The following is a 23,966-nucleotide window of genomic DNA, read 5'->3' as shown; positions in this document are numbered from 1 at the left end:
CAGATCCATACACTTCTCTCCCTACCCTGGGCTCCACACTAGGTGTCCTTGAGGTGAGGGGGAGGCTACCTCACTTTCTGAAGAAGTGGAGCCCATCCCAGGCTGCAGCACCCTGCCCAGACCACACAGTAGCTACTCAGGCAGTAAAGTGACCGTCCCCAAACCCAGTCCTCACGCCCTGCCCCAACAATGTCAGCTGCCCTCCCCTCGTAACTGTCTTCCTCACTGTCCCTTATATCCCCAAGGACAGGGGCTGCCCATCAGGGGAGGAGACGCAGGGAGAAGACATCCCCAAAGTCCCAGAAAATAGCTGACTCCTGAATCCTTGCTAGCGTTAATGCTGGTGTTTCTACCATCGGTACTAAGCCACTGCTGTGTCCAGGAACCAGTTTCCATGCTAGTCCACTCACAAGCATTTAATCCTCATCGCAGCCCTGTGAGGCAAGTGGGGTTCTGTTAGTCAGAGGGTCCAGGGACTTGCCAGGGCCTGCAGCCAGCCTGCACACCCCAGCCAGAGCTCCCCGGGTTCCTTGCTCTTAGGACACAGCACCTAGCACCAAGCATTGCCAAGGCCTCGCCCTGGGGCAGCTGGGCCTGCCTCCTGCTTCAACAGTAACCGCTGCAGTGTCCGAGCCCCAGTGGATGTGTCCCCTCCTGGTGCAGCCCGTGTGTCTGGTGCTCCAGGTCTCGTTAGCCACCAGCCTCTGCCACAGCAAAGAGAAGGCAGAAGGCTCTGAGACCAGCACGTGGAATTGTTTGGCCGAGATATTCTCAGGGAGAGGAAAATTTTTTCTATTGTATTCTTCTTTTAAAAACAAAAAAAGGCTTATAGCAAACCCCATATATTGCAAATGACTTGAAAAAGCCACTGTTTTTTGCTGTTTTTTTCTTTCACCAAGTCTCCCTATTGGGGGCTTTCAGGTGTCGGCAGGCAGAGTACAATGACAAAAGCAGAGAAACAAAACCCATTAAAAGAAATTATTTGTGGCAGTGTTTGAAGGATGTGTTAAAAGATTCCCTTTTTCCCCGTGCCTATATGGTGTAAAACCATGAACAAATAACTCTAATGAAGCATATGCTCTTAGCCAGCTCTTCTTTGGAAGTGAGTTATTAAAAAGACCAAAAGAGAATGATTTAAGAGCTCATGACTCATTTAATTCTTATTGTCTTTGTATGAACCAGTCATGAATCTATTGTAAAAAGATGAGAGGCGTTTCATTAGCACGGAGAGCTGTTTGCAACATGCTAGACAGTGGTTGTAGGTTCTGCATTAAAATAATCTCGTTAAACGCTTGGGTACATTTTGTTTTAAAATCTTGGAAAACAGTATACTTGAAGCACTCAAAGCCTTTGGCCAGCTAGTGTCGAAAACCCTGGTTACAGATGAACAACCGGTTCTTTTGAGCTTTGGATGAGCTCAAACCACAAGGAGAATTGGCCAGAGCTCTCCAAGAGACAGGGCCCGGGCCCATGGTACATCAGCCTGTGGAACTCGTGGGGGTCTCTGCCCTCCCAAATACCTCCACTGGCCTTTGCTTTCTCAGTGGCCTCCTCAGGATCACCCCTCTTTCCCCATAGTGTTACCGACCAGGGTTCTTGGCCTCTTTAATCAACAGAAATTGATCAGAGGCCAGACAAGAAATTCAGGCAAGGCTTTATTGGGGCCCCTGCTGCAGCAGCGGGGAGTGAGAACAAACAACAGGTTCCCTTGCTGACTCGCTAGCTGAGCGGGGTGGAACCGGCCAGCTTGTTCTTTATATGCGGTGAGAGTAGGGATGAGTCCAGGGGGTTCGGGCTGGAGGGCCAGCTTATGTGGTTTGCCCACCCCTTCGGTGGTGTTGTGTGCAGAGGGCATGCGCAGTACCCTGCTTTTGCTCCCGACCCTTGGTTTTGCTCCAGGCTCTTCAGAAGTGGCAGTTGGGTTTTTTGGTCTCTTTGTATCTTTCGTCCAGAATTTGCCCCAACGGCAGCATGCACGCGGTTATTTGTAGTCCCACACAGTTTCTTTGTTTTCTGTTGCTCGAGGAGAGGTGTGTCTAGGTGCAAGCACTGCAGCAAAGGGGCCCAGGTCCCAACCTATCTCAATAGTACTAGCTTCAAGGCTTTACTTGTGCTCAGTGACCTCTTCTGGCCCCATCTCAAAGGTACAGAGTCCCTCAGGAAGGTTCTGATCCAGCTTCCAGACCCTGAATGCAGAGCCCCAAGCCCTACGCAGGGGAGCTCACATTCAGGCTGTTTTCAGGCTTTATCTTATAAAAACGATACTGTGGTGAACATCCTTATACATACCTCTTTGCACATTTGTGTAAGCAGTCCTGTAAGATAAGTTCTTAGAAGTGGAATAACTGTATCCAAGAGTGGACATGTTTTCAGTTTTGATGGATATTGCCAAATCTCCCTCCAAAAAAGTTGCACCAGTTTATACTCCCTCCAATGGTGTATAAGATTTTTAAACACCACAGCAGGAGAAAATTCCTGATTGCAAGCCTTGTTGGTCCCTGAAATGAGCCATGGAAGGAAATTTAATCAAATCCTCCCTGGGGTGTTTCCGGAACAGCAAGAATGCCTATCAGCTCTCTTGGCTGGGAGTGTGACCCAGGTTAGAGGAGCTGGTAAGGCCCTCTAGGCCTGGGGACTCGTGATGCAAGGGGCCCCCGGGGGGAGGGTTGCAGGGTTCCCAGATGAAGGCAGCAGGTTTGAGACGCTGTGGAACTTCAGTTGACCCTGCAGTGCAGTCTAGCGCCTGAGTCCCTTCCCACCCAGGCTGGGCACACAGGGCTGATAGGTTAAGGAACCGAAGCCCCATTCAGGGGCTCAGGCCTGCAACTCCCCGGAAGGCCCCAGGAGCTGCCGCTCATCCACATGATATACTCTAGAGTCCTGGCCAGTCAAGAGGTGTCTGCCCTCTGGCCTCTGGAGATGGACGAGCTGGTGCTCAAAGCAATGTCTCTGGCGTGAGCCTTCTCGTACAGGTACCCAGGCCCCTGTGTGCACTCAGACACTCAAGCTTGTCCCCAGGGCAAATGCTTAGCATCCACACAACTGGGTCAGAATCTCCCCCATTTGAGTTCTGGAACCAATTACAAAGTTAGAGACAGCAGTTCATACAAGAACGTCCTCAGTCTGATACCAATTTCAAGTTTGGGGAGTTCCCCAAACTACCTTTAGGTTTAATAATTTAACTAGAAGGACTCACAGAACTCACTGAGAGCTGTTATACTCACAGTTATGGTTTATTATCAGGAAGGAGTACAGATTAAAATCAGCCAGGAGCAGAAGCCCACAGGACAGAGTCCAGGAGGGTCCAAGTGCGGAGCTTCCATTGTCTCCTGGTGCGGTCATGGCTCCCGGCATAGACGTGTAACAACATACCTACCAGGGAAGCCCACCCAGGTCTGTGTCCAGAGCCTTCACTAGCACTCAATCCCATACTGCCCGCGTGGCTGACCCCTAGTATCCAGCCAGGAGACAGGAGGCAGAGCTGGTCCCATGTGGTGCAGGGCTCCATCATAAATCACATTGTTAGATGCTCCGGTTTGCTCAAGCAAACAAAGGCACATCCCAAGGCCTAGAGTTCACCTCCCAATAGCTGAGGGCAAAGGCCAGACCTCTCTCTGGGTAACGTTACTCCTTCCCTTCACTTCCTGTGGCTCCCCACGAGCCAGCACTCTAGGCTGACACACCTCCGTTCGTTCAGCCAACACTAACTGAGCACCCATTATGCACCAGGCACCATGCCACACATGGGCACAGAGAGATGAGGTGCCTCCCCTTCGGCACTGACCACATAAACCCCAGGCAGCAAGTGTCTGCACACTCCCCACAGTCCTGGGCAAGCCCGGAGCCTCCCCACAGTGCCTCCCACACCTGTGGCTCCCTGTCCTGGGCCAGGCCTGGGAGTGGGCAGGAGGACAGACGCACTCCAGGCTGCTCACACCGAACGTGACTGTCCATAGCAGCCTTCCCCTGGGGGCTCAGTGGCCACTTAGGCATTGCTTGAAGTTGCGGAGACTTCTTTTTTAAGAGGACTTTGATCAAGAGGACTGCTTCTGCAGGCCCTCGCAGAGTGACAGGTCTGTCCTCTGAGGGGCTAGAAGCAGGTGACCAACACGGGAACCCCAGTGTGAGTCCGAGGGGTCAGCTGTGTAGAGAGAGCAGGGGTTTGGAACATGGGTGTGAACACATGCTGTTTACTGCATGTGTTCACAAGGATGTTGGTCTGTGCCCACCAGTGCTGCATCTGGTCTTTGCTGGGTCTGGATAATGGATGTGTGTGTTCATGTGAGTGCAGACATCTCTGAGGACCGGCCATCACCAAGGCACTGCATCGCTCAGTGTTTGGGTGCATTTGTGCAGGTGGCATGCTAGGGTTAGTGAAATTCTGGGGGCCAGAGTCAAACCAGCCTGGAGGAAAAGACCCTCTCCTTTACTCCATCCTCTCCAAAGAGAGCCAAGAGTGCTCCTGAGGAGGGCAGAGCTAGAAAAGCTCTGAATAAATGTTCCTAAACTTTGTAGCACTGACAGTACCATGAACCTAACCTCTGAAATCACTCTGGAGTCCTTGTGTCTAACGTTTAGTCACTAAATAATCAGCACTGATGGCTCATCTTCATATTACTTAGACCTGACTCACATGTGTCACCATGACAACATCCCCCATCTTGCCTCTGCTTAAATATTGTTTAATACTGAAGTTTCATTTAATTACTTTAGTAAGGGCAGATACTTAGAAAATAGCTTTTTAAAAGGCAAAAAAGAAAAAAAAAAACGTATCTTTAAGTAACACTGTCTCTTTTCCGAAGACAGATGCGCATCAATACAAAGAATGGTCTAATCTGGCATCTGCTTATTTCTGGAAGGAACCTTGATTTTGCTAATACATTTCTACGCATCAGAGCAAAAGAAAAAAAAGCCATCCCTAAAAAGACAGTTTCAGAGATGCAATCAAGCACTGATAGCAGCATTCAGACACACCTCAGAAAACCTTCAGGAGAAGAAGGATTGCAGGTTTAGTTTTATGTAATTTCATAAATCAATTTATAAAGTAATTTCCTTACATCCGATGAGGTAACTTTGATTTCTGTAGCCAGTATTCATGCTCCAGAAAATAATATGCACTTTTTTTCTATAATTATATGATGCCTATTGTTTCAGCCCAGAGCCATTATTTTATTTAGTACAGAGTCAGGTTCTCCCCAGAGCCTAACTCACAGGCTGATAATGAGTTAGGTGCTCAAAGTAGAGCCATAACGCATCCGGCAACCCACACACCTCCACCCCTGAGCGATCACCCAAGGGATATGCCTCTGCTCCCAGGAGCAGTGAGGAAAAACAGACAGAGAGGTTAAGCAACTCTGTTAGGGGCTCGCAGAAGCCATCAGCCCGGTCTGGGACTACACGCATGGGCTCTGCCTGCTGCACTGAGCTGAGCCCTCCCAGTGTGCCCAGGCCTGAGGATGCAGCATGGAGAAGGGGCAGGGTGGAAAGGCAGGGACAAGACTTGAGACCAGCTCTCTGCCTCCCCACCAGCCACTTGCTTTGGACCCCGGGTGATTGGTAACATTTGGGGACACAGGAAGGCAGGAGGTGGGCGCCTCCATTGTCAAACCCAAAGAACGGGAACCAGGGCACAGCCCCTGCAGAGAGCCTAGCTCAGCGCCTTGTACAGTCTGCTCAGCGAATGTCTACTGAGGGCTTACTCTGTGTCAGGCCCCGCTAGGCACTGGGGACACAGCAGTGAGCACCAGGCACGAGGGTGGAGCTCACATTCTAGTTGGGGAGACACGTGGCAAACAGTATGCTAAATGGGAGTAAGTGCGTGCCAGGTGCTCCATGGGGGTTACAGATAGGGCCGGCAGATAACATATGAGCGGACTTGAGGGAGGTAGAGCAAGACAGACCGATAGTCCTGGGGTAGTGGGACAACAAGGAGAAAGTTCCTGAGGGGGCAGAATGCCAGGCATGTTGGAGCAACAGCAAGGGGCCACAGTGCTGGAGAGGAACGAACAGGGGAGAGTGGAAGGAGACGGGGCGGAGAGGGGACGGCAGGTCATCCCTGCAGACGCTCTAGGGCTGGGACTCCGAGTGAGGGGGGCGTGGCCTGGCCGGGCGCAGAGGGGCAGAGGCGGAGGACCGTGCGGCGAGAGAAGGTCAGACTCTGAATATATTGCGCGGGAGAGCTCTACTTTCTCACCCCATGGGGACTGGGCATTTGTTTTGCTTTATGGTTTTCAGGGTTTTTTCTGAGGCTTAAACAAAGCGACGTATGTCAAGATTCCCAGCACACAGTTAGCTCGTGGAGACTGTAAGCTGGTGTTATTACTGGGTACCACTCTGCAGTTGATCTGTGGGAACCTCAGCCTGGGGGCTCTTCTCAGCCTGGGGTCCCATGACCACCCAACCCCACTGAGGTGACGAGAAGAGCAGGGGGTGCCAGAACCTGAGACTGACTACAAGGAGGGCCCTCCTGTGAGGAAGGGCTGTGGGTATGAAGGCTCAAGAAGGCAGCACAGAGGGAAATGCCAGGGGATCCCCAGCACCAAACCCCTTACAAACAGCTCTGGTGTTGCCCTTTGGGATGGAGGCTGTCCAGGAACCAACCAAGTGAGGTATTGAGGTTCCCCAAGGTGGGGCCGCACCCAGCTCCCCAGCCCTCTTTCGAGATGCCATTCCACCACTGAGACTCCAAGCAAAATGTATTTTCCTGCAGATTTAGGTTTTGACACAGGAAACAGCTTAGATTAGAAATATGTCAGCCCCAGAACTGACTAACCATTAACTTTTCATAAGCAACTCAGGTATGAACCCTTTATGTCTCTGTTATGGCACAGGACAAATAAGCTATCTGGTATTTTATTTTTATTAGGGAAGCTTCCACTGCGTGATAGGAATGGGGCTTTTTACAGCAGAGCAATGTTTCAGAGAAAACTCTAAGGGTTTCTTACAGCAGCCTTCTCCAGTATTTCACTCCACTGGGAGCACTTCTGAGTATTTTTTCCTTGATACTGAAAGCAGGCTGCATGCATCCACTCTCCACCTTCCAACCTGTGCCTTAACCCAAACCTCTCTTGGGCCTGCACCCTTCATTGGGTTAATTAGCCCGAAAGCATCTTTAAAGGACTCATGATGGTTGTGGCCGGGCCCTTGGACAATCCTTGTGCCACACTGACCGGTGGCCTTCCGTCCCTCCTGCCACGAGATTGCTTCTGTGGAAAGAGGAAGCTCAGGAAGGACAGGGAGAATGACGGGAGGGATGGTTTGGTGTTGTCTCCAGGGGGTCAAGAGGAGTTTTGCATCTTCTGTTAATAGTAAGAAAAGTAGCAGCCCCCATGTATGTCACACTTCCCACACTGGAAAATGTACTCATGGGCATTCTCTTGCCAGATCTCCCCATCACCCCAGGAGGCAGATAGGGCATATCAATTGTCCACAACTTACAGGTGGGGAAGCCAGTGCCCAGAGGGATGAGGGAACATTGGTCAGTGCCAGAGTTCAAGCTAAAACCTGAGTATCTTGAGTGCCAGCACTGGGCTTCCCCCATCACTCCTCACACCTAGTACTGCCCAGCCCTGTTTCTCACCAGGGAGCCAGGACCTCCTCTGTCCCATCAGCTCTGAGCACCACACCTCAGAGATGTTTGGTAGCTAAAGCCAAACATGATGAAAGGTCTCCCTGAAACACCGGTAATTCCATTCCCCAGCATGTCTGCAGTTGGTGCCTGGACAGGGCCAGCGTTGTGCATTGTTCTGCAGGAGACAAGGCAGCTGGCTGGAAAGGCCCTGGGGGAGTGCTGTGTGCCCAGTGCTCACCAGGGGCCTCTGACCAGCTCAAAGCCCCCTCCTGCCCATCCCTCCCCACGTGCTGGCCAAATAGGATCCCACTCTGTGAGGCTGCAGAGGGCACAGGGACAGGGCTTACTGAGTCATTTCTCATGGAACCCCTGGCATCAGCCCCCTCCTGCTCTCTAGTACATCCCTGCCCTTGTTTTTTGTTTGCCCTCATTTTCCTCAGAGTTCAATTTCCCTTCTCTTCGGTTACCCAGATCTCTGTAAGCTGCCTGAAATTATTTGGAGATGGAGGTGAGATCTAAACCAGTGGTAGGCAAACTATAGCCCATGGGCCAATGGCAGCCCACCACATTTTTTTTTAATAAAATTTCATTGGAACATAGTGATACTTATTAATTTAGGCATTGGTATGGCTATTTTCATGCTACAAGGCAGGGCTGACTAGTTGACAGAAACCCTATGGCCCAGAAAGCCAAAAACGTTTGCTATCTGGCCCTTTAAGAAAAAGATGGCTGACCCTAAAGGAGGCCGCCCTCCAGAGCTTCTCAACAGGTGGACAAGAGCTGAGGAAACCAGCCAAGCAGCAGCACAGGAGGGGCAGGTGAGCCCAGTTGTAGAAATGGAGAGGGAGGGTGCTGGGGAAGGTGTTCAAGCCAGACCTCACAGAGAAGGTGAACAAGATCTTAAAAGGATGTATAGGGTCTGGGCAAGCAACACGGAAGAGACATGGAGGTCCTGCTGCCCAGCCCTGCAGGGAGCTCTGGCTGAGTAAGGGGGCCAGGCAGAAAGGAAGTCTCTCGCAGCTACAGGGTTTCTGTTTTCCTGCAAAACCAGAGACCTGGCTATGCTTCCCAGGCTACTCAGCAGAGAAGCCAATCTTGTTGTCTTCCTTGCCCAAGCAGGACTTTGGAGAGGACGACTCCCTCTACATCACCAAGGTGACCACCATCCACATGGGCAATTACACCTGCCATGCCTCTGGCTACGAGCAGCTGTTCCAGACCCACGTCCTGCAGGTGAATGGTTAGTAAATGGCTCCATGCATGTTGTCCCCCCAAAGTGTTCCCCAAAACTGCTCAGAACAACCCTCCTCCCCTCCTGCATTCTGACTTCTTAAAGAAATACCTGACCCCAAAATGTCCCACCTTTCCTGTGAGTAAAGAGGGACTGGGGAGGGGGGTGGGCAGGCAGGGGCAGAGTCTGCCAACTCATTTCCCGGTCTGGCTTTCCCCAAAGCCTCCTCTGATGAAGTGAGTCAGGGTGGGAGGGGGTGAGTCACTTAGGCAGGTCGCACCCAGCATCTCCAGCAGGCCCCTGTAGAATGTGGAGTGTGCCCTGTAGGCGATGTTACCAAACCGAACTTGGGTCCACCCGCCTGCTCAAGGTAAAGCCAGTCTACTGGCACTGGGTTGTGGTGAAGGAAAGTGCAGCGTTTACTGGAGGGTGCCAAGCAAGGAGTCCAGGCAGCTAGTGCTCAAAAGGACCCAACTCCCGAAGGCTTTCAGGGAGAGGTTTTCAAAGACAGGGGGTTGGGAGGGGGGGTGCTGTGGGGCGCGTGATAAGCTCGTGGACATTCTTTTGATTGGTTGGTGGTGAGGTAATCGGGAGTCAACACTGTCAACTTTCTGATTCCAACCGGTCTGGGTTCTATGTACTTGTGGACAGCATAGAGTTAACTTATTCCACCTGGTGGGGGTTTCAGTATCTGCAAAACAGCTCAAAGGACATGGCTCAGAATGTTATCTATAGTCCTTGAGGAGGAACTAAATGTCCTTGACTTTGTTTAATGACTAAACTATTATTATTTTGTCTTGCTTAACTGTTTTCCTTTCTGCATTTTCTCACTTGTCTGAGTAAATTTATTCTTTGGCACTCAGGGCAGGCCTGGGAGTCTAAAGGTTTTCTGTAGACAAGAGGCAGGTGGAGGACATGGGGGTTGGGGAGGGAGTCTGTCCCGGGAAGGCCCCATAGGGTCCTGCTCGATTACAGTGACATGGAGATGGCAAGCTGTTGTGGTCTTGATCCAGTGAGAAGCAGACACTGTCTAGAACATGCCACTCCTCCTCCAGGTACTGTGGACCCAAATCACTTATCCAGTTGGGAGGCCTTACTTTCTGCAAAAGGATCTGCTTCCCACCTCCCTCCCCCAGAGGCTTAAGGAGCCTCAGCTTGGGCCCAGCCAAGCAGAACCTCAGCAGGCTGCCGCAGGTTTTCTCTGCTTCTCACAGGCCCCTGTGTTGCCAGGACTCCCAGAAACTGAGAAGAATTAACCCCTGCTGCTGACCACATCAACAATTACAATAGCCAGTGTTTTCTGAGACTTCCTCTGTCCAATCCCTGGGCTAACACATCACATGGACTCTCCCAATCAGTATATTTTAACCCACTTTATGGATGAGTCTCTAGGTAAGGTCACTTTCCTGGGGTCACACCACTGGTAGGAGTCATTCTAGACCCAGGGCTTGTGCTCTGCCCTCTGTCACAGTGTCACTCCAGCCATCACAACAAACAAGCCATCACAGTGCCACGGCAGATCAGCACTCCAGGGAAATTAGACGTGTCCAGCCACGCCCAGCTGGGCATCACTGCTTTCACCAAGCAGGCCTGAGCAGGGCGTCTGTGCGCCAGAGAATAATGTGAAAGCTCCAAGTCAGCCCCAGACCCTTTGTGACAGCTGTGTCCAGGACTCTGCTCTGATGAAGTACACACGGTGTTGAGAATAATTACATCATGAGGTTCAGTGTCACTTACTCTGGGATCCTGGGTGACGGGCCATTTAAGGACAACAGAGTGAGCTCAGCTTGCCTCTACATTTGTCTTATAGGATGTTTTAGGGATTTTTATGTTCATATGTGCCGAAGCCGTCTTTTATTAGTGTTTCCCTTGAGCTGGGACATATTTAATCCTTTGGGGCTTTGTGGCTGTGTTTGTTGGCTTGAATCAGGGTGTACAATGAAGTTTCTGGATTTCATCAGAAATAACCCAGGGGTTCCCAGTTATAACACCCCTGGGTGAGTCATCCCAGGCTGCCATTCAGAGGCCAGCCTGGTGTGCAGCAGGCGGGCAGTGTCTGGGCTGCTCCCTGAGAAGGGCTGCTCCAGGGGCGGGGCGTGCACTCCGCAGTGTGAAGAGGGCTTTATCATCTATAGCTGGAAAGTGGTGCCCAGCCTTGTACAGTGTTGGTGAATGTGTGCTTGCACAACTCCACACGGTTTGGCCCAGGTCCCTCGGGTCCTCAGACCAGCCTGAAAAAGGGAAATCACCCAGGATTCCCAGATCCTCCATCCAGCCCTTCGCATCCTGCCCCCATCTCATAAGAACCGAGGGTACAAGGAGAGGGCTTGAGCCTGGTCCCCTTCATTTCCTCCAGAACAAATCTGCGGGGAAGGGAGGGGATCCACCAGCCCGGGAACCAGAGTAACTCGTGAGTGAGAGCCTGTCCTCGCCTCAGGCGCCTGCAGGAGACTCTGTGGTCTTAAACACCTTTAATACACGAATGGCAGGTCCGCGGTGCTGGGAGGGCCCTTCTGCCTCCTGTTCCCCCAGAATTCTGAGACAGAGCTCATGATGGGAATGAGCCATTTCCTCCCTCCCGGTGCTGAATCCAGGAGCAAGGCCCAGGCCCACGGACACCGTGTATTGCTGGGCTGAAAGTAGAGACTAGGCTGCTTCCTGTTGCTACCCGAGTGGGGAGTGGACTCAGCAGCTGGCACTGGAGAGTTCTGTTGAGCCTCCCCAGGCACTCCACTCCTACCCACCCCCCAGCCCAGCGATTGCTGAAGCGGCTGCTTAGGGCCTAGGGGAGTCTAAATAGCAAAACCTCCCCACTGAGATCCAGAGAGAGGCCGCCTGAGATCCATTTCCTAATTGCTGAGAGATTTAAGGCTTCTCTTCCAGCCGAAGTACTGGAGTCAGCGGCAGCATGCTAGGACCTCTGTATTTTGCGGTGGGCTTTCCACCTCATTCCATGGCTTACTTCGCTCAGTTCTATGACGGCTGGGCTGGGCCATTAGGGTGGGCCTCACTCCAGGAGCCCACAAGGTCCCTGGGCTGAGCTGACCCCCAGGCACTTGGGGGTGGCATTTGGGTCCATTAAGCAGCTCCCTCATGGGAGCACCGTACTAAGGTAGATCTGGTGTTGCCTCCCAAGGACATGAGTCCATTGCCTGCTGACCAAGGAACAAGACATGAGGTTTTCAGAGTATTCCAGAAGTGAAGTGTGCTGTGTTGACTGAGAGGGAAAACCTCCCTATCTGTGTGGGAAGGTGGGAAGATGTCATTGAAAGTAAAATGGTACGAAAGACACAATTACAGTAGGAACATTTACTGAATAATTACTGGGCAGCATCTCTGTTTCACAGATGAGGAAACTAGGGCTCAGAGAGATTAAGTGATCTGCCCAGGAACCCCAGCCCTACAATTAGTATATAACTGCAAAATGGATCTTGACACCAAAGCCTAGACTCCTGACGCCTTCTCCGCCCCATCCTCCCCTTTGGGACATTGCACTGTTGCTGTTGGTGAATCCAGATGTGGTCGTTCAGCAGGTCGGTGTTGATCTGCTGTCGAGCGGGGGCACACTGTGGGGGACCGGGGACAGGAACCCTGCCTCGTTTATCCCTGCCCCTGGTGCTGAGCTCATGCATGAGCCAGAAACAGCTGGCTTAGCGAGCATCCAATGAAGGACCCACAGCGTAGCTATAAGGGCAGGCCCCGCCCGCAGCAGGACTGAAGTTGATGACCTGCACGGCTTGGCCGTCCAGCTCCAGGTGGGCTTGGCAGATCACTGTGCAGATGCCCGATGCTGCTCAGGTTCCCAGGGGGAGGCCCAGGAGGGCTGGGCTGCTGCGGAAGGCTCACCGAGGCGGTGGGCACGGGGGGCTTCCGGGCAGGAGGACTGGGAAGGTGAGAAGGCACCGTCTGTGCTCAGGACAGAAGGAGCACTGCTTTGCTGAGGCATCTCGTGGAGAAGATGTGAGAAAGCTGTAACAGATTCATCTGTGGGATTTGTTCCTTTTCGTCCGTCATCCCAAGCGTGAGTCGAAAGCATGAAAGATGTCCCAGAGCAGCTGGAGTAGAATTGGTGGGGTCGCCCAGCTGTGCTGTGGTGGTGGGATTTGGTCCCCTCTTGGCCTGGAAGATGGCCTGTGGCTTACTGAGCCAAGGCGGTGCCCAGGACACACAGACAGGGAACAATGTTCTGTTGTTTCCTTCTCCTTGCTTCTCCTGAGTCAGAGGGAGGACAAGAAGGGGAGGATGATGAAGCGGGGAGAGGAGGCCCTGCCAGCTCCCTGCCTCTCTGAGGGCTCAGAAGACTCCATGTGAATGGCAGGTGTTCTGGGGAGGCAATGTGTGGCCAGTGGGCCCAAGAGACGGGGATACCGCACATGCGAACAGGAGCTGGGTGGCGCTGTTCCACCCAAGGCACGGCGCAGACCCGAGCTGGAGAAACCTCTGTCAGAGGGTCAAGACATGAACTCTGAGTCAGAGAGACCTGGATTCAAGCCTAGTACCTATCCAAGTGCTGGTACTTCCTTGACATACATCTTTGGCGAGTAAACTCACCTGTAAAATGGGAATAACAATAGTGCCTCCTCCCTTATAGGCCTGATGAGATCGGATATGTGTCAAATGCTTGGGAAATGCCTGGCCAGATATAATTCAAAGTCCAAGATGGGACAGATATGGGGGAGATTTTGTTTTGTCTCAGCCATATTTAACTGTAGTTGGCGGACACAGATGGTCTGAGCTGGTAGCCCCTCAGAGACCTCCCAGCTCATTATACAGATGGGAAAATCAAGACCCAGAGGAAGTTGCCAAGCCAGGAATAAAATACAGACTTCTCCCTGGAGCTGCCTCACTCCCGGGTGGCAGGGGCCGGGCTCCATATACAGGCTGGGTCACCATCTTCTGGAGCTTCTTCTCCATCCAGGACTCTGTCTTGACCTAAAGGAAGCCCTTCCAGGCAACTACTTCCTTTCTCAAATTATTAGTGTAACTTCCCCGTAGACCAGACCCCCCAGAGATGAGGCCCAAACACTGACATGATTTATAACTTCACGCAAACTTCCCACATTCCTCCATAGGAGGAACAGAAACTTCAGAAATAAATGATTAATCCATTAAATTAAAAACACCCTCAACCTCCCCACGGTTCAGACAAGTAGCGATTCATTCCCAAAGCACAAGAGCAATCTCTCAAATCTGTCTATTACTCCAGCTTGGTACTTTGGTGAACGTGCCTCTTACTTAAGACATATTTATGCTGCCTTTCACCTTGGAAATGATTGATGTTTCCCAAAGAAAATGTGCCTCTGTGTTGTGTATTGAAATATTTTCATGGGAAGGTTTTGCAAATTTAAAAGAAAACGAATGTGTTCATCCCAGATACATTAATTCGAATGCTTTTTAGTGTGTGAATCAACACAGAGGCAGAGGGGAGATCAGGGCCAGAGGAAAACAGTTGGGCCTCTGCCTTGCTGCTGGCAGAAAGCTGTGTCTCCACCCGATCCCTACCCTGGGAAGGGTAGTTTCTCACAGAGAAAATGCAGGACTTTTTCTGACAGGACCCTGGCCGAGCAGGGGCCAAGGGTACCAAGGTCTTTGATGCCTCCCTGCCCAGCGTTCTCCTTAGGCCCTTCCTGTCCTGGCAGGAGGCTGGATCAGGGCTCTGGCTGCAGTGCTCTCTTCAGAGCCCGGGGCCTGTTCCCCACCAGCTGCAGCCTTAGCGATGCCTCATCACACGCGAGGAGGACAGTTGAGTCCTGGAGGCAGTGGCTGAGCTTCTACCCAAATGATGGGATGATTATTTTTTACCTCTAACATCCTATTGCCAGTTTTCAACTTAGCAAAGGTCAGGTCAGGGCAAAACGGGCTTCTCGGTGGAGCTCCTTGGTACTCCGGGGTTTGCCTTCCATGTCACAGGCCCGCTCATGCCAGGCATGGAGCTGGGAAGATCCAGGAGGCTACTGGCCCCGATCTAGCCAGGGGTCTGGGCCTGTGTGCAGGGCCCCCTCCCATTGCTGCTGACTGGGCTGTGCTTCTTTGGCCTCCTCCACGCCAATCCCTCAGGAACCATAGGAGTGGAGGCCCAAGCCACTGGCTCACGGAGGGGCAGCAGCAGCTTCCATCCCTGGGAGTCACCGTGCATGCTCACAGACGCACACACGCACACACACTGGGACGCAGGCCCTGCCCCACCCCTCCCACGTGCCCCTGCCCCTGCCCCGTGAACTTCTCTCTCTCTGCTATGCTTCCTTTGGCTAAGAATCCTCCCTCCCACCCCCCTCTCCCCGCTCCGCCCTGCCTTGCTGCCAACACCACCTCATCCTTCGCTGTCGTCATCATTCATTCAATAAGCATTTACTGAGGTTCTCTCCATGCCACTCACCAGGCTGAGCACTGAAAACAGCAGCGGACAGACTAAAATCCCCATCCTCATGGAGCAATTCAGAGGGTGGAAGATACTAAGGAGGAAAATTTTAAAACAGGAGGGGATAAGGAGACTCAGATAAAAGGTGGAAGCTTTAGGTATGACGGCAAGTAAAAGCCATACTGAAAAGATGACATTTGTGTCCACTTGGTGGGAAAGTCAAATATACCTCCAGAGGATCTTGGTCTGAGCACCTGGAAAAGTAGAGGCCATTCACTGAGAGGAGAGGATTGTGGAGGAGCAGGCTTGGAGAAGACAGATCTGGAGCTCGTGGGGACGTGATAAACGTGTGATGTCGCGCAGCCCGTGGGGTATCTATAAGTCTGGAGTTGAAGGAACAGGTTTGACTGGCGGTATAAATTTCCGATGCCTCACAGCGGGGCTGGTATTTAAAGTCAATAGACCAGAATAGATGCTGAAGGAGTGCAGACAGAGAATGTCCAGCAGCCGAGCACGACAGCACTGAGAGCCTGGGGGATGAGAAAAAGCAGCAAGGAAGGCAGAGAAGAAGCCACAGAGACAGGAAAACTAGGAGTATGGTGTCTGGGGCCAAGTGGTGTCTGGGGCCAAGGAGGAGTGATCAGCTGTGGTGAATGCCACCGGCAGGTCAGGGAAGGTGAGGAAAGAGAACTGGTGGGCACTGTGGTCCAGAGCAGAGCCATTTCCACACGTGGTGCGGAAAGGTCTGCCTGGAGCTGGCTCCAGGGGGATGGGGAGGAGATGTGAGAGCCACCAAGTATGGACAACTCTCCAGAGTGTTTCCAAGAAGAAAAACGGGGCAGAGTTGGGGAGAGAAGCTGGGGTAAAGAGGTTTGGGGATTTTTTTCCAAGATGGAAATTAAAAGCGTTTTATGGACTAATAGGAAAGATCCAGTAAAAAGGGGGAAACTGATGCAGGAGGGAGAGAGAAGTGCTAGAGGGACGTCGTGGATAGGACGTGAGGGGATGGAATCTAGGAATGAGGCTCGCGGGACAGGAAACTCAAAACTGGGTCCTTTTCTGGGGAATGGAAGGAGGATGGTCTGGCAGTGGCAACACCTGCCCCACCTCCCAGCCCATGGGGTAGGGGACGGGGCGGGGGGGACAAGTGTGGGGGGAGAGAGCCACATCCACTTAAAAGGCTGCAAGAGAAGGAGTGTCACCAGGTTTCCATCTGAGCAAGAAGGTGAGGAACACTCACAGAGGAGTTTAAGGATAGAGGACGTTCTGCTGACGGCAGAACATGAGTTCTAGGAGGCACAACAGAAGGTTTGGGGGATGATGGATGCCCCAGCGGCCTAGGCTCTTGTAGACTGACAGGATCCCAAATCAAGGGCATGAGGGAAAGGGCCCTGATTGTCCTCAGTTGGAGATGAGGAGACTGGGGACAGGGGCCACTGGGAGGTGGAGGACGCGGGGTTCTGAGGGCCATCTTTAGTCCTGCTGATGGAGGGATGGAGGTCCGAGGAGGAGTGGTCATAGCCCCCAGGATGACTTCGGCTCCTGGAGACCTCCAGGCCAGCCAGGGTTTCCTCCCTCTCAGCAGATGTGAGCTGTCTTCTAACCCCTGCCACTGGAGGCCTAGCAGATAGTCCTTTGTTTTTAAGTGAATGGATGGTTCCACTCCCTTGACTTTGTCAGCTTTTGTCTTGTTGTAGAACAGCGCCACCTATTTCAGTTCAATCGGTCTGCAAGAGCTTCCAAGTCAGGGCTGACCCAGGGTCTCACCTGGAACCTGACAGGTAGAAGCAAATCCCCCAGCCCCAACCAAGACCTCCAGAATTAGACACTGTGGGGTGGGCCCAACATTGTTTTAACAAGAGCCCCCGCTCCAGCCAGGAGATGCAGATACACACTCAAGTGTGACAGGTTCCTGGGTCCACAGATTCCCATCAGAGGGCAGGACAGAGGCAAAGGCTAGTCTTCAAGGCTTGTGCTGGCCACTGGGCACCTCACTGAGGAGACTGGTCCACAAACCACCAGTTCACTGGACAAACCTACTATCAATAAAGGGGTAGGCCCCACAGGCATAAGGAAGGTAGGTATTTCCTTTGTGAGGTGGAGAGAGTAGATCCAAGTGCTCTATTCTGATAAATCTTCCCAGACCCCTGTCCCTATGTCCCCAAAGCTCCCTTCTGGTAATCCTCATCACAGTTTGCTGTTATGTTACTCATCTTCCCCCTGACAGAAAGCTTCATGAGGCCAGGGACTGGGTGGATCTTATTCACTGCTCTGTGTGTAATGCCTGACCCTTGGTTGGGATGTAATAAATGTTGACTGCACAATATTGAGTTGACAGAACTTTGTAAACTCTATAAAGACCATTAATGTGCTGCTGGACTCAAAGCTGGGAAGTGCCTCAGCCCTCCCCTCTCCTCCCCACACTGCCTTTCCCTCTCCCCCTGCCTCTCTCCCTCCCCCTATTTGCTATTGTAATACTTGAAATACTTTGTAATATGTGGTATGAAAAAATGACAGTCATCACTCTTGTTTTTCAAAATTTCTGCTGTTCTTTCACATTCTTTCTTCTAGCTAAGTTTGAGAATTATTTTGTCAAGACCCCACCAATTGATTTTAACTGGAATGAGATTAAATGTTTGGCATAATTTGGAGTATCTTGTTTCTTAACAACAGTAAGTCTTCCTATCCAAGATCATCTCTCTCTAATTTTTCAAGTCTTTTTATGTGTCTTCAGTGAGATGTTATAGTTTCATTCATTTCGGTCCACTGTGTTTTCTGTCTGGCCACTACTGGTACATAAGTGAGCTATTAATTTTGTCTGTCTGGGTACTGGCCCCTTTATGGTACTCACTTATTAAACCTTACACTTTTGGTTCGTTATCTGGAGCATATCCAGGTAAAGTATCATTTTTCTCCACCTCTTTAATATTTCTCCCTCTCATTTCTTGCCTTCTATTGACAGTAACATCCAGAAAAATGTTGAGAGTCTGATATTGCCTCCTTTCCTCTTTCCTTTTTGTTTTTTCCCCACTTGATGTTTCACCGTTCTGAAAAGATTGGTGCTGGTCCCACTTTTTATAGAGATATTCTTCATTGTAGGAAGAAAATATTATTCTGTTCCTATTTTATTGAGGTTTTTTTCCCTCAAGAAATGGATTTTGAATTTTTTTCAAAGGCCTTTTAGTGTCTAGCAAGAGAATCAAATGGTTTTTCTTTTTTGACTGCCTTTGACTTGCATATGATTAATTATAGATTTCCTAATAGTTAGTCATTGAAACGTATTATACTTGGTCACAGTATGTTCTTTTATTGGGTTGGCCAAAAAGGTCGTGAGGTTTTTCTGTAACATCTTATGGAAGATAATACATCTTACCCAATAATGCCATGCTAGGTTTGATTTGCTAATATTTTTATGTGGGTATTTGTTTTTTGTGTTTTTTTAATTTAATTTTTATTTTATATTGGAGTATAGTTGATTTACAATGTTGTGTTAGTTTCAGCTGTACAGCTAAGTGATTCAGTTACACATATACAAATATCCATTCTTTTTCAGATTCTTTTCCCATATGGGTTATTACAGAAATGGAGTAGAGTTCCCTGTGCTTGCTATACAGTAGGTCCCTGTTGATTATCTATATTACATATAGTAGTATGTACATGTTAATCCCAAACTCCTGATTTATTCCTCCCCCCACCCCACATTTCCTCCTGCCCACAACCACAGGTCTGCATTCAAAGTCTGTGAGTCTGTTTCTGTTTTGCAAATAAGTTCATTTGTATCATTTTTTCTTGGATTCCACATTTCTAAGTCTGTGAGTCTGTTTCTGTTTTGCAAATAAGTTCATTTGTATCATTTTTTCTTGGATTCCACATTTCTAAGTCTGTGAGTCTGTTTCTGTTTTGCAAATAAGTTCATCTGTATCTTTTTTTTTAATTCCACATGTAAGTGGTATCATATGATATTTGTCTTTCTCTGACTTATTCGCTTAGCATAATGATCTCTAGGTCTATCAGTTTTTTCTTAATTTTTATTTTATATTGGAGTATACTTGATTAACAGTGTTGTGTTAGTTTCAGGTGTACAGCACAGTGATTCAGTTATACATATACATGTATCTATTCTTTTTCAAATTATTTTCCCATTTAGGTTATTACAGAAAATTGTGTAGAGTTCCCTGTGCTATACAGTAGATCCTCGTTGATTATCTGTTTTATACATAGTAGTGCGTATATGTCAATCCCAGACTCTGAATTTATCCCTCCCCCCAACCTTTACCCTTTGGTAACCATAAATTTGTTTTCTAAGTCTGTGAGACTTTCTATCTTGTAAATAAGTTCATTTGTATCATTTTTATAGATTCCTCATATAAGTGATATTATATGATATTTGTCTTTCTCTGTGTGACTTGCTTCACTTAGTATGATAATCTCCAGGTCCATCCATGTTGCTGCAAGTGGCATTATTTCATTCTTTTTAATGGCTGAGTAATATTCCATTATATAAATGCACCACACCTTCTTTAACCATTCATCTGTCAATGGACATTTACATTGCTTACATGTCTTGGCTATTGTATACAGTGCTTCAGTGAACATCAGGGTGCACATATCCTTCCGAATCATGTTTTTCTCTGGATATATGCCCAGGAGTGAGATGGCTGGATCATATGGTAACTCTATTTTTAGTTTTTTAAGGAACCTCCTTACTGTTCTCTATAGTGGTTGTACCAATTTACCTTCCCACCGACAGTGTAGGGGAGGGTTCCCTTTTCTCCACACCCTCCCCAGCATTTATTGTTTGTAGACTTTGTGATGATGGCCATTCTGACTGGTGTGAGGTGATATATCATTGTAGTTTTGGTTTGCATTTCTCTAATAATTAACAATGTTGAGCATCTTTTCATGTGCCTCTTGGCCATTTGTATCTTTTCTTTGGAGAAATATCTATTTAGGTGTTCTGCCCAATTTTTGATTGGGTCGTTTGTTTTTTTAATGTTGAGCTGCATGAGCTGTTTGTAACTTTTGGATATTAATCCCTTGTTAATCATGTCATTTGCAAATATTTTCTCCCATTCTGTGGGTTGTCTTTTCATTTTGTTTATAGTTTCCTTTGCTGTGAAAAAGCTTTTGAGTTTAATTAGGTCCCACTTGTTTATTTCTGTTTTTATTTCCATTACTCCAGGAGACGGCTTGAAAACGATATGGCTGCAATTTATGTCAAAAAGTGTTCTGCCTATGTATTCTCTAGGAGTTTTATAGTATCCAGTCTTACGTTTAGGTCTTTAATCCATTTTGAATGTATTGTTGTGTATGGTGTTAAAGAATGTTCTAATTTCATCTTTTTACATGTAGCTCTCTAGTTTTCCCAGCACCGTTTGTTGAAGAGACAGTCTTTCCTCCATTGTATAGTATTTCCTTCTTTGTCGTAGACTAATTGACCATAGGTGCATGGGTTTATTTCTGGGCTTTCTGTTCTGTTCCATTGAGCTGTACTTCTGTTTTTGTGCCAGTACCATATTATTTTGACGACTGTAACTTTGTAGTATAGTCTGAAGTCAAGGAGCCTTATTCCTCTAGCTCCATTTTTCTTTCTCAAGATTGCTTTGGCTATTCGGGATCTTTAGTGTCTCCATACTAATTTTAAGACTTTTTGTTCTAGTTCTGTGAAAAATGGCATTGGTAATTTGATAGGGATTGCATTGAATCTGTAGATTGCCTTGCTTAGTATAGTCATTTTTACAATACTGACTCTTCTAATCCAAGAACATGGTATATCTCTCTACCTGTTTGTGTCATCTTCGATTTCTTTCATCAGCATCTTATAGTTTTCAGAGTACAGGGCTTTTGTCACCTTAGGTAGGTTTATTCCTAGGTATTTTATTCTTTTTGATGCAATTGTAAATGGGAGTGTTTCTTTAATTTCTCTTTCTGATCTTTCATTGTTCGTTTATAGGAATGCAAGAGATTTCTGTGTATTAATTTTGCATCCTGCAACTTTTATCAAATTCATTGATGAGCTCTAGTAGTTTTCTGGTAGCATCCTTAGGATTTTGTATGTATCGTATCATGTCATCTGCAGTGAGAGTTTTACTTCTTTTCTAATTAGAATTCCTTTTATTTCTTTTTCTTCTCTGATTGCCGTGCCTAGAACTTCAACACCTGTGTTGAATAAAAGTGGTGACAGTGGACATCTTTGTCTGTTCCTGATCTTAGAGGAAATGCTTTTAGCTTTTCACTGATGAGAATGATGTTAGCTGTGGGTTTGTCATATATGGCCTTTATTATGCTGAAATATGTTCCCTCTATGCACACTTTATGGAGAGTTTTTATCATGAATGGGTGTTGAATTTTGTCAAAAGCTTTTTCTGCATCTATTGAGACAATCGTGTGGTTTTTATTCTTTAATTTGTTGATGTGGTGGATCACACTGATTTGTGGATATTGAAAAATCCTTGCATCCCTGTAATAAAACCCACTTGATCATGGTATATGATCCTTTTAATGTATTGTTGGATTTGGATTGCTAGTATTCTGTTGAGGATTTTTGTGTCTATGTTGATCAGTGATATTGGCCTGTAATTTTTGTTTTTTGGTATCTTTGTCTGGTTTTGGTAACAGGGTGATGGTGACCTCACAGAATGAGTTTGGGAGTGTTCCTTCCTCTGTGATTTTTTGGAATAGTTTCAGAAAGATAAGTGTTAACTCTTTTCTTAAGAGTTTGATAGAATTCGCCTGTGAAACCATCTGGTCCTGGACATTTGTTTGTTGGGAGTTTTTTAATCACAGTTTCAATTTCAGGACTTGTGATTGGTCTGTTCATATTTTCTATTTCTTTCTGGTTCCGTCTTGGGAGATTGTACCTTTCTAAGAATTTGTCCATTTCTTCCTTAGTATTTCTGTCATGTCCATTGTAACTTCTCCTTTTTCGTTTCTAGTTTTATTGATTTGAGCCCTCTCCCTGTTTTTCTTGATGAGTCTGGCTAAAGGTTTGTCAGTTTTGTTTATCTTTTCCAAGAACCAGCTTTTAGTTTCATTGATCTTTTCTATTGTTTTCCTTGCCTCTGTTTCATTTATTTCTACTGTGATCTTTATGATTTTTTTCCTTCTACTAACTTTGGGTTTTGTTTGTTCTTCTTTCTCTAGTTGCTTTAGGTGTAAGGTTAGGTTGTTTATTTGGGATTTTTCTTGTTTCCTGAAGTAAGATTGCATTGCTATAAACTTCAGTCTTAGAACTGCTTTTGCCACGTCCCATAGGTTTTGGATCATTGTGCTTTCATTTTCATTTGCCTCTAGGTATTTTTTAATTTCCTCTTTGATTTCTTCAGTGATCCATTGTTTGTTTAGTAATGTATTGTTTAGCTTCCACATGTTTATGTTTGTTTTTTTTTCTTATAGTTGATTTCTAATTTCATAGCATTGTGGTCAGAAAAGATGCTTGATATAATTTCAATTTTCTTAAATTTACTGAGGCTTGCTTCTTGGTTCAGTATGTGATCAATCCTGGAGAATGTTTCATGTGCACTTGAGAAGAAGTGTATTCTGCTGCTTTTGGATGGAATGCTCTGTAAAAATCAATTAAGTCCATCTGTTCTAATGTGTCGTTTAAGGCCTGTGTTTCCTCATTGATCTTATGTCTGGATGATCTGTCCATTGATGAAAGTGGGGTGTTAAAGTCCCCCACTACTATTGTGTTACTGTCAATTTCTTCTTTTATGACTGTTAGTATTTGCCTTATATATTGGGGTGCTCCTTGTTGGGTACATATATATTTACAATTGTTATATATTCTTCTTGAATTGATCTCTTGATCATTATGTAGTGTCCTTCTTTGTCTCTTGTAACAGTCTTCATTTTAAAGTCTATTTTGTCTGATATGAGTATTGCTACTCCAGCTTTCTTTTGATTTCCATTTACATGGAATACGTTTTTCCATCCCCTCACTTTCAGTTTGTATGTGCCCCTAGATCTGAAGTGGGTCTCTTGTATGCAGCAATATATACGGGCCTTGTTTGTGTACCCATTTAACCAGTCTGTGTCTTTTGGTTGGAGCATTTAATCCATTTACGTTTAAGGTGATCATCAATATATGTGTTCTTAGAGCCATTTTGTTAATTTTTTTGGATATCTTTTTGAAGGACTTTTTCCTTCCCTTCCTCTTTGTTCTGTTCTCTTGGGATTTGACGACTATCTTTAGTGTTGTGTTTGGACTACTTTTTGGTTTTTTGTATGTATCTAATGTAGATTTTTGGTTTGTGGTTCCCATAAGGTTTTGATATAGCAGTCTATACATATACAAGATTATTTTAAGTTGTTGGTCTCTTAATTTCCAACGCATTTCCAATATCCTGCATTTGTACTCTCCTTTTCTCACAATTTCTGGTTTTGATATCATATTTGTGTGCAGATGATTTCCTTCCTTTACTATATGTTTGACTTTACTGGTGAGCTTTCTCATTTCTTGTTTCTAGTGTGTCCTTTTCCTTTCAGCCTACAGAAGTTCCTTTAGCATTTGTTGCAAAGCTGGGCTGGTGGTGCTGAACTCTCTTAGCTTTTGCTTATCTGTATAGGTTTTCGTTTCTGTGTCGGATTTGAATGAGAGCCTTTCTGGGTAGAGTATTCTTGGCTGTAAGTTTTTCCCTTTCATCATTTTAAATATATCATGCCACTCCCTTCTGGCCTGCAGAGTTTCTGCTGAAAAATCAGCTGATAACCTTGTGGGAATTCCCTTGTATGTTATTTGTTGCTTTTTCCGTATTGATTTTTTTTTTTTTTTTTTTTTTTTTTTTTTTGGGTAACCGGGCCCCCCC

General features: G+C 47.6%; 1 protein-coding gene across 4 annotated transcripts in view; it reads left to right on the top strand.

Annotated features, from left to right (window-relative positions):
• FSTL4 (follistatin like 4) overlaps positions 1 to 23,966 on the top strand; it is a 432,333-nt gene that overhangs the window by 370,657 nt on the left and 37,710 nt on the right. For 3 of the 4 annotated variants that reach the window (XM_024744975.1, XM_024744976.1, XM_024744973.1), the window contains exon 8: positions 8,687 to 8,810. In XM_024744975.1, coding sequence (XP_024600743.1) covers positions 8,687 to 8,810 — 124 coding nt within the window. The remainder of the gene's footprint in view (positions 1 to 8,686; positions 8,811 to 23,966) is intronic. The other variant, XM_024744974.1, reaches the window with a different exon arrangement.

This window comes from Neophocaena asiaeorientalis, unplaced genomic scaffold (genome assembly GCF_003031525.2).
Source record: "Neophocaena asiaeorientalis asiaeorientalis breed wild unplaced genomic scaffold, Neophocaena_asiaeorientalis_V1.1 scaffold235, whole genome shotgun sequence".
Taxonomy (NCBI): domain Eukaryota; kingdom Metazoa; phylum Chordata; class Mammalia; order Artiodactyla; family Phocoenidae; genus Neophocaena; species Neophocaena asiaeorientalis.
The sequence above is the reverse complement of the archived record's forward strand: the minus strand, read 5'-3'. Positions and strand labels throughout refer to the sequence as shown.